Source organism: Acipenser ruthenus, chromosome 3 (assembly GCF_902713425.1).
Source record: "Acipenser ruthenus chromosome 3, fAciRut3.2 maternal haplotype, whole genome shotgun sequence".
Lineage (NCBI taxonomy): Eukaryota > Metazoa > Chordata > Actinopteri > Acipenseriformes > Acipenseridae > Acipenser > Acipenser ruthenus.
This window is the reverse complement of record NC_081191.1, coordinates 101,196,256-101,211,465: the sequence shown is the minus strand read 5'-3', so window position 1 is coordinate 101,211,465 and position 15,210 is coordinate 101,196,256. Positions and strand designations below refer to the sequence as shown.

Below are 15,210 nucleotides of genomic sequence, written 5' to 3'. Positions count from 1 at the left end.
CAGATATCACATTTTTTTTATTTATTTATTTTTTTACATACAATTACCCATTTATACAGTTGGTTTTTTTACTGGAGAAATCTATGCAATCTAGGCTCAAGGGTACAGCAGCAGTGTCCCCCACCTGGGACTGAACCCATGACCCTCCGGTCAAGAGTCCAGAGCCCTAACCACTACTCTCAGGTTTTTGAGCTAACATTAAAGAGAGGAGTGGGGCTGCTCTAAAATTCTGGTGAATATAAGTTTAAGCATGACACTGCTGGATGCAATGCAGTTACTATACAAACAATGGTTCAGTATTCTGCCCGGTTTTACAAGATCAATGCTGTTCACTCATATGCCTTGGTTTGGGCTGTGCACCTAAGCAACAACATCTTTAGTGTTTCCTCCTTGGTTATTAAATAAACTGTGCTGTTTTAAGAAAACAGGACAAATGTGTGGTCCAGTGCTTACAGAAACGGGCTTGTAACCAGGTCCCTGCTTCAAATCCCAGCTCAGCCACCGACTCACTGTGTGACTCTGAGCAAGTCACTTAACCTCCTTGTGCTCCGTCTTTCGGGTGAGACGTTGTTGTAAGTGACTCTGCAGCTGATGCATAGTTCACACACCCTAGTCTTTGCAAGTCGCCTTGGACAAAGGCGTCTGCTAAATAAGCAAATAATAATACTAAAATGTGTGTTCATAACAGCAGCTGTTAGGGATTCTTTTATAACAGTAAACAAGGTGGTAACATGGTAAAGATGGGGCATGTCATGCAATCTATTTTTTTTCTTTCTTAAATTTAATAAACCAGTATTTTGAGAAGACCCCATTCATCATTTAAATGCTGCTGTTACATAGCAGTCTTAAAAATCACAAGTTTAATGTAACATGAATATATCTCAACCCAATTTACTATAAACCATAAAAACTAAAAGATGCATTCAACAAAGCTTACTTTTTGTTTTTGTTTGTTGGACTGATAAGTGAGATATTGATTGCAATCATCTAATTGAAAGGAATATTTCAGTTTCATTGAGGTCTCTACCAGCTGATTTCAGACCATGGTTAGCACTAATCCTGGATTGCCTAACCTGTTAACAATAACATTAGGTAGACCAAGATTAGTTCTAATAAGGGACTATGAAACCAGCATCACATGCCGATACTTCATTTGAGAGATTTATGAGAAGGCTGAACCAGCTTCAGCCAGATTAATTTGATATTCACCAAATTACCCAGTCCTCACTCTTAAATAAAAAAATATATATACACAGTACATACTGCCAGGAAAAATTAAATATTTCTGAAATGTCTGCTTGGCCGATTCCAAATCAAAAACACAGCACAGTCTGTTCTTTGGAAACAGTACAATGCTTCAAGACACCTTCACATACTGTAGACTTTTTACCACAAGCATTACCAACCTGTTAGTGATAACCAAGTGGAGGTTCTGACATCTAGAGCTATTTTTCATGGAGACAAAACAGTGGATTTAAAGTAAGGTGCTAACTGCCACACAGGCTTACTAAGGAGGTTGTTTAGTGCTGCCAGGTGACCATTTCTAGCAAGGTATAGGCCCTACTCTTGCTAATCTGAACCTCTGTTTCACAATCAGACCTACCAGGCAAACCATGATGATATAATAATGAAATACACAATGAAAGCAGTTGTGAAAACAAATTCACACACAGGTAAATTCAAATATCACTGCAACTGGTGGCATGCATATCTGTAGTGCAGGTCATCATTTTAAAGTAAATAAGTCCATGCATATAAAAAGGTACAAAAAACATTTGCCACTGTACTTTTTTGATTAAATAACTTGAGGTTATCCAAAACATATAATAAAAGACTAGACAAGAAATAGTACAGATTTCAACCAGTATTCCGAACAAGTCTACTGTACTAAAATGAAAGTTAGTAATACAAATTAGACACATTTTAAAACATGCAAGACACTGATAAAAGACTTCTTGTTCAAATGTTCGTCTAAAGTTGAGGGAACACAAAGCCACTTTTTCAAAAGCACTGGCTTGAAACCTGGCTCCAGGAGACCTAGTTTGAGGCAACTATGCTGTATCAAACCCCAAGCCTCCCCTGGTGTGCCATGCAGTGGCCTGAAACCTAGTCTCCTGAAACCAAGTTCCAAGCCACAAAGGTGCTTCATACTCCCTCAGCTTGAGGGACTGGGACACCCCTGTCAAAGAACTAGTTCAGCAGCTTTCACCCCTCAACAGTTTAAAAACAAGCATCTGGGAAAACTGCATTCAGAATTATTTTAGTTGCTACGTAATGTAAAAATATCATTAGTGGAGGTCAACACAGTTTTTAGTGCATCATAACATTTTTTCTCAGAAGATTATAATGTTCTTTCAAAGTCGGGAAATAAAATGAGAATTGTAAAATTCATCCTTCTACTTAAACGCACACGCTTTTTGTACACTAGCCAATAGTATTTTGCAAGGTTTACATACATCTATACAGCAAATAATTGACACAGCAAACTCTCTTTAAAAGATCAGCTACTACTTTTATGTTATTTCAAACAAATAAAATGCCTGACTCACTGTTTGACAGACCTTTGAGCATTGACATAAGGGCCATTCTCCAAGAGATGGATACAAGTTCAATTTTGCCAACTGTACACAACACAATGTACTACACATAGCTTAGATGAATTTATATAGAAACTACTGTATGTTTTGCTATTATTTGCTGTCTGGGTTAATGTAAGCCTGCAAATACCATTAGTGAGTGTACAAAAAGTGTAGCATATCTTTTTTTTTCCCCAGACTGGGGGGGAAAGAGAGAACCATAGTTTTATGACATTAAAAGCACAAGTGTGTATCTGCTATCCCTTTTGAGTTCTAGGGTGCTGAAGCAATTTCTGACCCGATATCCACTTTGGGGGCTCTTAACTCTGGCATCTTCTGTTTGCTAAACTTATTCTAGCAGACTTACTGTGCAAACAGTGCAAAGACACTGAACAAGAACGTTTCCCTTTGCTGCTATGCAAATCTGTTATTCAAACGATTTAACTGCTTAAGTAAATTTGCATTGCAATTATATGAATATACTAAAGTAGCTGTATTTGCATTTAACTGAAGGGCTGTGCTTCTCGCCCTAGGACAGCTGAATATTGGTGTTAAGGTTATGTATACCGTTTTGGCATCCCTATACATTTGCTGGTTCAGGAGACACATATTAAATTCTGCGCCTGAACAGATGCAATTTCAAGTGTCTCGTTTCTGAGAAATTGCAAACGGATAAGGCAATGAAAAGGACACGTCATCACGTAAATTGTGAAACTTATTCATCCCGAAAACCAAGCATATTCATCACACAAGCTCGTTTTTTGCACTATAGTGTAACTTGACCAAGGCCCCCCAAAGCCTGGGGTTCGCCTACTTAATTATCCCCATGTCAGAGCTGCTTCCCTGTTCGTTTCATTTCCCTTACCGGTCAAGCACCCCTCTCTCTCGCAAAAGGACACATATGCATTGCTGATTTGAGACCATGCTTACATCCAGAAAAATCATTAGTCCCTGTTGTTTGGACTGATAGAAGAACGAAACGAAACAAATTAACAGAAAAACTGTTTCATTCAAAAATGTTAATCAGTGACGAGCTCCCAGCAAACATAATTAATAAACAACTGAACACTTTGTAACGTACAAAATATTTAATCTGTAGTTCCTGTTACTTCTTATAAATTAGAAAGCAACGCATTCCTGTCGGCTTGAGTGAAAATGAAACATGGATCACCCCGCTGATGAAGGTTTACTAACTTGAACCGCTTTGTAAAGCGGAAGTCCATCCCTTCGGTAAAACAATTAGCAATACCAATAATGTCAACAGAAGGACGATTTCAATTTAAAAAGTGTACCTGAGCAACCGCCAGAAATTCATAAAAGTTCTGCTGAATCTCTTCCACCAAGTCAAATAGCTCCAGATCAGTATCCCATGTGAATGACGGCAGCGGGTTTGTGATGAAAATAAGCAACACAGCCAAGAAAGGTGGACCTGTGAAAGCCATGCTCGTGTGGGCACGGTAATTCAATACACCTCTGGGGTAAATAAAACAAGGCAATAGAAAGCTTATATCCCTTTTAAGTATTCCTTGACCTGGTCCCCTGGTAAACCAGAGACGTGGCTACAGTTCTCAGCCCCTTAAAGGAGACGCGCTTCATTTATGATCCGCAGCTCCGCGATACTGGACAACGGCGAGGAGGACTTGACAGCCTGGGGCCTACGTCAGGTTGCTGAGCAACCCGCCACACACTGCCATTGTATGGGGCTTCGGTGAGCCTCCGGGTTTAGGTTTAGGGTTTAGGGAGTTTTTTTTTTTTTTTGCTTCGGTAGTGTTAATTGCTTCTTGTTTGCATGCTTATGTTGTGGGGGGGGGGGGTTGGTTTGTTTTCTTTATTTGTTACTTAAATTACTGTCATTTTATATATAATGGATTTTACAGTGTAATCGTAATCAATATCGATCAATCCATTTTTATTTTATATAGCGCCTTTCATAGTGGACCACCATCACAAAGCGCTTTACAATATAGCAAGGAACAATGCATAATACATTAAATACAGTGAAATACAGGGCATAGTACATTAAATACAAACAGTAAAAAACAATGCAAATACATTAAATACAGGCATAATACATTAAATACAAGGATAGGTTGTGAATTCTAAACATTGTGGATGCGTGTGTCATACAGAATCATACGAATATGATGGAGTGAAAAACCTGAAATAGCAATTTAGACAACAGCTAATAACAGATATCAGGCTTGAAGAGCATTGGAAGCAAGAGAGAACAAGTGGGTCTTGAGAGTTGATTTGAAGCGAGCGACTGTGGGAGCAACACACACTAAAGCTGGGTGAGAGTTCCAGAGAGTGGGGGCCATGAATCTAAAAAAACGCTCTCCGAGTGTGGTGCACTTTTGCTTGGGTATAACAAGCAAGCCAGAGTCAGAGGACCTCAGCTTGCGTGCAAGGGCATAGCGGGTCAGCAGGTTGGAGAGATACTCTGGACCTGTGTGATGAAGGGCCTTGTACGCAAGCAGGAGAATTTTGTAAGTAATCCTGACCTTTACAGGTAGCCAGTTCAGCTGGGCAAGACAGGGGGTAATGTGATCATATTTTTACATTTGGTAAGGATCCTAGCAGCAGCATTTTGAACCAGCAGCAATCGGTTTATGGCGTGTGAGGAGATGAATGCATGACAGAGTATGTCTGCATCCAGGAGGGAAAGGTAAGGACGAACCTTTGTTTCGGAGGTGAAAGAAGGAGGATTTGATTACAGAAGAGATTTGGGCATCAAAGGAGAGGTTACTGTCCAGATGATGCTTCGTACAGTGGGGGAGGCAGCAGCAGACAGTTTCCGAGGTTCAAGGCAACAATATTGAGATTCTTCAGTTGAGTTTTCAATCCTACTAGAAGAGGTTCAGATTTGTTGGTGTTGAGCTGAAGAAAATTGGCAGACATCCAAGCCTCGATGTCTTGGATGCAAGCTGAGAGCCGGACCATGGCACAGGGACAACCAGGGTCAAGTTTTAGGTAGAGCTGGGTGTCATCTGCATAGGAGTGAAACATTAGGCTATGTTGGCGGATGAGGTGACCCAAGGGAAACATGTAGATGTTGAAGAGAAGAGGCCCAAGAACAGACCTTTGAGGGACACCGCTGGTGACCGGGTTTGCGTCACCACTGCTTCCAGCATAGAAAACAGACTGCATGCGTCCAGATAGGTAAGAGGACAGCCAGGAGAGACAGGTTCCAGAGATCCCAGCATACTTCTGAAGGAATTCAAGAAGAATGCTATGATCTGTGGTATCAAAAGCAGCAGTTATGTCAAGGAGGACAAGAACAGAGGGAGCAGCAGCATCAGCATTAAGCAGAAGATTATTTACAATCCGGAGCAGAGCCGTTATCAAAACACTTTATGGACAGCAGCTATAAAACAGATTTTAAAACAGGAATTTGGTTCTAGATTTTTTTTTCTTCAAGTAATAGAAGTAATGTTGATAGTTAAAAAATAAAAGGTAGGGGAAAGAAATATAGGCTTCTGACTACATGCACACACTGAATCTACCAACAGTTTTATTTTATTCAAACGTAAAAGTAAAAATTGCATTACAAATATATATTTTAAAAACCTATTTACAAATAGTTTTCCATTTAAAATAAAAACAGAAAATAATGTAGCGCTTACAAGTAGGAGCGGTCCCAGAAATCTTTCACATGGTATGCAAAACTGAACCAAACCGACATCCCATCTCATGCCGATAACAACTCTGCATCACCATGCTGTAGTGTTTCATCCAATCACAGTGCTGCATTTTTGTTCTTTCCTGAGTTTCACAGCACCTACACTGTCACATTAGAAAACTGCAATCAAATTGCATCACCGTTTCCCTTTCTAAAAATGAATAAACACAGCGTGCTGCCATCGAGACAGAACGGCAACTACAGTGACAGCCAAATAGTCCACAACAGCAATAAAAGGTACAAATAAACCTATATGAAATACAGACTGAAACTAGAGGGAAAACAAGCTCACAAATCTGTTATGCTGGTTCCATTTCCAATCACTAGTGTCACAATCACTTCAACTAATGTAATCATTAATCACCCCCTAAGCATGACATATCAACATAAGCATGACATATTAACATAAACTTTGTGACAAAATAATAATAATAATAATAATAATAATAATAATAATAATAAAACAACTTGGCAATCGTGTTAATGATTAGGAAATGTATTATTAATTTGAATATCAGCTAAGAACCTTGGAGTCACCCTGGACCCCTGCCTCTCTTATTCCCAGCACATCTCCACTCTGGCACGCACTTGCAGATTCTTCCTGAGCAACATCCGAAGAATCCGACCCTTCCTCACCAACTATGCTACCCAGCTCCTGGTCCAGGCCCTGGTACTCTCCCGCCTAGACTACTGCAACTCCCTCCTGGCTGGCCTCCCTGCGTCCGCCACCCGTCCGCTCCAGCTCATCCAGAACTCTGCTGCTCGCCTGGTGTTCTCTCTACCTCGCTTCGCCCACGCTACTCCACTACTCCGCTCGCTCCACTGGCTCCCGATCACCGCTCGCATCCAGTTCAAGACTCTTGTACTAGCCTACAGATGCCTTGATCAGACTGCACCCAGCTACCTCCAGACCCTCATCTCTCCCTACACCCCCACTCGACCTCTCCGCTCCGCCTGCACTAGAAGACTGGCTCTACCTCCGCTACGCTCCCCTGCCTCCCGAGCCCGCTCCTTCTCCACCCTTGCTCCGCAGTGGTGGAACGACCTTCCTACAGATGTCAGGACTGCCCAGTCCCTGACCACATTCCGGCGCCTCCTTAAGACTCACCTCTTCAAACAGCACCTGTAGAACTCCTCTGTTGTATCCTGGGACACTATCACCCTTCATTTAAATATGCTTTATTTTGCTCTTATCTGCCCCCTATTTTACTGCATTTAATCCTGTACCTCAGAATATTGTAATCTGCCAAGTGTTTAATCTGTAGTATTTTGTACTTAATCATATCCTGATGTAACTATCACTACTTAATCATATCCTGATGTAACTTTCACTATTATCTGCTGTATTATTGAATTGTGGTTTGTCACACTTGAGAATTATTGTATTTCTTGTTCTTATTGTATGACTTATATTGTAACACTTGAATGTATTTGTATTTGCTTGCGATTGTAAGTCGCCCTGGATAAGGGCGTCTGCTAAGAAATAAATAATAATAATAATAATAATAATATAAAACACTGATACAATTTAAATACAAATTAAACTTGTATAAATTTGCACGTATTTCCGTTTTTTAAAACTGCTAGAAACAGACAGTTTGGTGCTTTTACTTAATTATCCTGTAACATTCTGGATCATCAGAAGAAAGATATTTGCTATTTTTCAAGGCTTCAACCAAACTTATCAGCTTCCATTTGCTCATTACTACCACTATAATTCTATAAGCATAAAATGTAAGTTTCGCTTCAACCGATTGCACAAGATTATGCGAGTCCACAGTTATGAAACCAAATTTTTCCAAACTAATGGTACACACAGTGCGTAATGTCTGCAGGCAGTAGTGCTTACAAGCACTGTTGTTAGGATTTAGCTGCGAGAGATAGGCAACACTGGAATTAGTTCAAGCTCTTTTTATTAAAGCAGACAAACCACCAGCCAGCAAGTAGTTCAGCACCACCTACACTCACTCACTCACCCAGATAGCTATTTCCCCACCCATGAGCGCCACGCAGACTCTTAGGGTGACACACACCAAAACACAACAAACAACAGAATGACATTAACAACCTATTGAACTATGTAATGGAACAGCAGAACAAGGTCAGCGATGGCTGGAAGTCGACCCTGTCCTTGGTTTCAATGTCCGACTCCCCAGCCGGTGGCTCTGGCAATGGTCCCGAGGCTTGGCCTCTTCTGGATCCTGGGGGAGTCCGGGTCCATCCCGGGGCGGTAGGGGGCCAGGCGGTCCTGGTGGAGGCCCTGCGGAGCATCACCTGGTAGGTCATCTCGGAGAGCCGCTCGAGCACATCGCACAGGCCCTGCCAGTGGCTGGTCAGTTTCGGGCAGAGTCCCTTCTTCCAAACCTGTTAAATCGCTCCACCAGCCCATCACTTTGCGGATGGAGCGGCATTGTTTGGGTCCAAACACCTCCACGAACACTAGGGTTCCACACCCACAGCGGCAGAACTTACCTGCACATCACAGGCCTGCTGCACTTCCCGCTCCTCCAAACATGCGCAGTGCTGCACAGAGTAGTTGTACCCCTGCAGCACTTCGATCCAGCAGCTCACCTGTCCTTCTGGCAGGTGGAAGCTAAACAGGCACTGTAGGGATGTGTGGTCTGTACCACAACCAGGAGCTCTTGGGGGGTCACACAATAGTTCTGCTCCTCTTTGCTCAGTGCCGGCTGTAGTAGGTCACGGTCCTCTCTCTGTCTAGGCCCTCCTGGGCCAGCACCGCCCAGTCACTCATGTCGGTGTCTAGGATTAAGTTCTTCTGGGGATCAGAGAATGCTAAGACCGGGGCATCTGTGAGGGCCTTCTGCAGTTCTTTAAAGGTGGCAGCACTGTCTGAGTCCCAAGCAAACCATGATTTAGGTGAACCACCTGTAGTACAATACCAGGCCCAGGAAACTCCGTACCTCTGTGCTGGTCCTGAGGGCCGGACGGTCCTTTTCAGGACATAAGGACAATTACACTTCCTCTATGTGAAACAATTAAAAAGTACAAAATTGTGAGTGATATAATGATGTTTTACGGTAAAGAACTGTACTCTTCTGTTACTGTTCTGTTACTGTTTTAAAAAGATTATTATTACTGTTTTAAAAAGATTATTATTATTTTTGGAGATAATGTCATACTAACTTCAAAATCATATTAATATCTTGTTGGATACCCTTGAAATCAACATATCACATCCTAACGGCAATCAGTAATGTTAAGTAAATTAAAATGTTCCAGTCTTAAGTGTACACGAGTTCCTGGATCATTGGAAGTTCCCTACTTTTCTTTTAAATACAATGGATCATTGTCTCTCCAATGCAATGTGACATTGGTCCCATATTTATTCAAAGCTTTGACTTGTGAGTTATTTAACACAGTGAGTTATTTTTTTTTCCAGCTCTGTTTTATTAACATAAAAAAACTATTTGATATTCATGAATAGTACATTTTATTCATAAAAACACACTTAAAACAGAGATTTTTTGGTAAATGTTTAGTTAGCATTCATATTCTTTTACAACAGTATGACTGCTAAACATCTCAGGTTTCTTTATTTTAGTTTAAGAATTATTTTAATGTTGTTAAGAGATGAATGCTCTTTATCATGGGTGGTGTTTGAACAAAACAAATACACTGTATACAGTTAAATGAACTGAGCTACAGATTTGTAGTTTGGGGTTTAGATGAGTGGTATTAAGATTTGCCTTTCCTCAGATTATTAGCCCACTTGAATCCCTATAATTTATAAACCATTAAATTATAACTGCCATAATGCCTGTCGCCTTTTAAAAGGATTTTCTTGGTACGCAGTTTGTACCATACTTTTTTGTGTGGTTTAAATATAGCGTAAAGGCTTGTGTTATTCTTGATTTCATGACTGCGAGACAAATTAACTGAAAAGATATATTCAGAAAAAAAACGAATATTTAGGTCATATTTGAAGATTCATCCAAAAAAAGACATTATTTATAAAAGTTTACATATCAGTGTAAAATTAAGTTAGTGAATAAAAGTGAAATTATTAATAATAATAATAATAATAATAATAATAATAATAATAATAATAATAATAATAATAGATTAATGAATACATTCAAATGAACACAGTTGTGCAGAATTCTCAAGCAGTAATTTATACAAAATGAAATAGAAAACTAAAGATCCACGTTACTTGCCAATATCTTTGTCATCGTTTTCATTAAAAAAAATTAAAAAAATAAACCTTTAACGCCTTGAAATAAATTTAGAACAGGAACTAAAATATCAACTAAAGTGCAGGCTTGTGCAGCAATAGAAGCAACGCGAAGAATGAAAAAAGACAATGGCCTTTAAACATGGCCACACGTGACTAACTGAATAATAATAATAATAATAATAATAATAATAATAATAATAATAATAATAATAATAATAATGGATTTTACATCATGTATATTTTTAAAAAGTGTGTGTGTATATATATATATATATATATATATATATATATATATATATATATATATATATATATATATATATATATATATATATATATATATATATATATTCATTCACAATTTAACTCATGATTATAACTCTAGAATATACAAATACACCGTGTGTGTCTGTGTAACACTGTTCTGAGTTCAATAAGCCGTCTTAGGCTACATCTGTGTCCAGCTGCGGTAACAATAATTGGATTCCAATGATCCTTTCGGTATTTCTTTGTTGTTCCGCCGCGAGCTAAAGAGAACAGGGAGACATGAATAATGGGGACTAGGGCCCGTACTGGAACTTCTCTATCTGGGTTTTAGCTTCTGCTCTGTCGACTATGAAAGCTAATACGCGCTGCGTTCCGGATGGGGCTGAATGAGCATGTGGGCTACCTGCGCTTGAGAGCAAATCGGGACGAGACGTACCAGCAGCTATTGGCACATCCATTTTGTCGAATACAGCTTTTCACTTGAGATTTACATACCCAACATGGCCGCGGTGCCCTTCTGTTCAATACTGTGTTTTAAAACGGTTTTAAAATCAGACTCTTTCAGTCCTTCGAAAATTAGGCTACATATTTCTGTCATGTATGTGCTACTGTATTAACAAAACTGCGACTAACTACAGAGCATACCAGTAGGCTATAAGGAGATTCTACAACCGTAGCTGCTAGTAGTAGCCTAATGTGTTGAGAATGAAACATATTTGAAATACAGTGCATTGTTATACTAGCAGGGTTGTGTTTATCCGCCACTCTGCTCACACTGTGCTCTGCACGTGTATTCTTTCCATTCGATCACAAAACAATGAAAATGAATCTGAGGAGCCTACTTTGTAATGCACTGTACAGTGCTTTGTGTACCTTGTATGAAAAGCGCTATATAAATGTAATAAATAAACAAATAAATACATAATCTAACGATTTTACAATTTGTGTTGTAACCGTTTCTGACAAAACGCAGTTGCCACAAGTATGTCATATAAACTGAGCATGCAGAAATTGGCCATACATCTAAAAATAGATGTGTTATTAATTTAAAGTTCCATGTATTTTACTTAGCCTGCGTTTGTACAGGTCGTTTTACTAGGCACGGATTTACTGGCCTATTTGGTATGTGTTACTTAAACCTGTTTATGTTATTATATGCGTGAACTAAGGTAATATTGTTTATAACAGATACCAAGAGTGCATTAATCTGAGCAACCTTTACTCGCAAGGAATACGAGTGTTTTAAAATTGAATTATTAGAATTCCAATGTTAATTCGATTATTTAAATCAGACAATGTATTTTTCTTTATTATTATTATTATTATTTTACTGTAGTAAAGTCGATAAGGTCATTTAGATTAAAAGGTTAATGCCGTCGCTTAAAATAATACTTTTCTAATTGAAACAGTAGGCTACAACTTGTTAAAATAATGTGATAAAGTAAGTAAATTACGATTTTAATTTTCTTGTAAAACATCAAAAACATTTAAAACGCGTTTCATATTAAAATCGTGTTAAATAAACATAAGTAGTAGTAGTCGTGGTACTAGTCCTAGTATAAGACATGGTGTGTTAATGAAATGTGTTTGATTGTACGGATGTATCTAGACTTTTTTACTTTAATATAGAATTCCAATAACCTAATGCTAACCGAGAAAAAATAAATAAATAATAATAGCCTAGTGTAACATCATTGAAAAACGCAGCAGTGTTGACCTTTATCTTAACACTTTAAAAACCGCAGCTGCTGTTTAGCCCACAGACGAGTGGAAAGGCGCCTGTCATGTTTATCGACTAGTCCGTAGACACACAGCAAAGACGTGCTTAGTGTTTTGCACGTATTTAGGCTACAGTTAATCTTATGACGACATTACTGAAAACTCAGCTTTTCCATTTACGTATTGCGACCCGCAGTACAAAACATCAATGTGCTGTACTTTAAAACTATTCTGCCTATAATTCAATAATGCATTTGTTTTTTTAATGTTTTTTTTTTTTTTTTATTTCCCCATATATTATGATCACCATTGTAGCGGGCTACACCATATAATACCCATTCCAGACAATCTCATAGAATCATATTCTGACAACTAGCCTCTGATATAATTTGGACACGGTATGCGATACAGACATAAATCCCTGTGAGAGAAATAGGGGTCCTTTTCTAAAAAAAAAAAAAAAAAAAAAAAATGCTGTAGAGTTATGCAATATTTCTCATTAAAATGATAGTAGACTATTCGTCACGTAATTAAAGAAGCGTATGAAGGTGATTTTCAGTCTGGACCCAATGTGCTTATTTAGGCTTTTAAAGTAATAGTACAATCTAATTATTAATAACGAAATCATATAAACGTCAAATTACACGGGTGCTCCTGTTTGATATCACAAGGATAGAGCCATATTTGCTTTGTTTTTAATCTAAATACCCATATATTTAAAGAACAATGCAACCTGCGTGCAATTACATATACACAAATATGTTTAAATGTATTTTAAATATAATAATAAATAAATAAAAAAATTAAAAAATTCTCGTCCCTGGGTGGGCTTGAACCACCAACCTTTCGGTTAACAGCCGAACGCGCTAACCGATTGCGCCACAGAGACGTCGGTTCTTCAAACACAAAAAAAGAACATGTTCTCATAGACAGTATGTTCTCAGACATTTGTGTGATGTCACCGCACTAAATTTTACGCCACTACTTTGGGTGGAGTGGGGGTGCACAATAGTTTTATTATGATGAATATACAGATATTATTTTTGTACTTCACACCCGTCATAATTATGTGACAAGCATGGCTGTAACCAGCTATGAGAACACCGAGGTCGTGTCCGCGGTTTTTTTGTTGTTGTTTTATCATCAATGCTGATGCTCATGTAAAAATTCAGGTACAGTGCAAAATATTCTATCATTTTCTCTTTTGGTTTGCCATGTAACATAGATTTGGAGGTTGAAATACCAAGCAGTCATATAAATACTGCCATGCGTGCCAGCAATAGCTTGAAACCCAAATTTGACCTCTCAAACGTATTTTGAAAATTATGGGATTATTTTGCAGAAAGGGTTCCACTTGTATTGACAAAGTCATTTACCAACTTCCTTTCACACTGGCGCTACCTTGGTCCCGACCCTGATTCTTGCTACCCAGGTCACAATCTCGTGTAGTGTGAAACCACGTACCTGGGTCTTACCCTGGTTGATCTGGGTCATATCCGGGTTGACCTGGCTCAAACAAGACAAAATGCATGATGACGTTAGAAAGTGGACAATGTAACAAACAGCCACACCTGCGTGAAGGTTTCACTTTCTGTTTATTCTGTTTAGCCATATTTGTGTTGCTTGAGACACACCATGAGACAGATTGCAGCAGGGATGAAGAAACGTTTGCTCTAATCAACATCTGGGTCGACGGTTCAATCCAGAGAAGCTTGGATGGAAGCGTCTGCGAACAAGCTGCTTCCAGGGCATTGATACGGGCATTGTGTACTGTCACCCAGGTCAACCTTTTTATCAAAAGCAGTGTGAAATCGCACAGCTGACCTACACAACACCAGGTCCAGACCCGGGTAGAGCATGCCAATGTGAAAGGGGCTTATATATGTTGTGCTCACGAGATATTATGCTGTGCTCACAAGAAACTACATATTCATTTTTATATTTTTTGTGTTTAGCATTGGGCACTTGTCAGGGAGATGAGTAGGAATGCATTCAACTTATTTTGTCAGATTTGTCAGAATCTTCATCTGCATTGGTGGAATTACGGCCAAGTCATTTTCACCACCTTCTTTAAGAGCCAGGGCTTCATGCAGTCACTGGCAGTCATGCATAGTAATGCTACCTGTGCAGACTGTGGCTGAGGGGTAATGAGAGAATTGATAGCCAGTTAACCCCTCAGCCAGGTTATAAAAGACCTGCTGTTTTAGCTGCAGGTGTGGGTGTTAGAGCAGAGAGAGCGAGCGAGGAGCGAGGGAAAACAAAACAGAACAAAACAGAACAAAACGAAACGAAACGAAAGCCTGACCTGTGTTATTTTTGTGTTCGCGACTTGTTTTTGTTTAACTGTTTTATTTCGCTCTGTGAGCAAGTTTCTTTTTGTTAAAACCTTTTATATTATTTTTGTATTATTTAAATAAAACGGCACAGCCGCGTCTTTTTCTGTTTAAATCTGCAGTATTTGGTGTCAGTTTGTTTTTAGTTCCTGCTGCTGTACTGACGTCACCGCCCAGTCACCTTGTCACACGTTGTGTCAGATGTTGGATCACCAGCGCCTCCTGGACTCAGGCAGAAGAGGGTACTGCAGTTTTTTCGTTTTTTCATTTTTTTTATTATTACATGTGGAGTGAGAAGGGGAAGAAGGAGGATGAAAGGAAATAGGAGGATGAGAAGGAGACAGCAGCAGCAACAGCCACAGCAAGTCTTCCTTACCTGCCTGTGGGGGGAGGAGTAGTGCTTTAATTGTGGGGAGCCATGGCACATTTCACGAGGCA

General features: G+C 39.2%; 1 protein-coding gene and 1 non-coding gene across 2 annotated transcripts in view; both read right to left on the bottom strand.

The window, feature by feature from the left end:
- Positions 1–4,246, bottom strand: part of LOC117394806 (dnaJ homolog subfamily C member 1-like) — a 51,164-nt gene extending 46,918 nt beyond the window's left edge. The window contains exon 1 of the mRNA XM_033993400.3: positions 3,869–4,246. Coding sequence (XP_033849291.1) covers positions 3,869–4,018 — 150 coding nt within the window. The 5' untranslated portion in view covers positions 4,019–4,246. The remainder of the gene's footprint in view (positions 1–3,868) is intronic.
- Positions 4,247–13,254: 9,008 nt separating this feature from the next.
- trnan-guu (transfer RNA asparagine (anticodon GUU)) lies at positions 13,255–13,328 on the bottom strand. Its single transcript has one exon. It is a non-coding gene; the product is annotated as a tRNA-Asn (tRNA).
- Between the last annotated feature and the right edge of the window lie 1,882 nt (positions 13,329–15,210).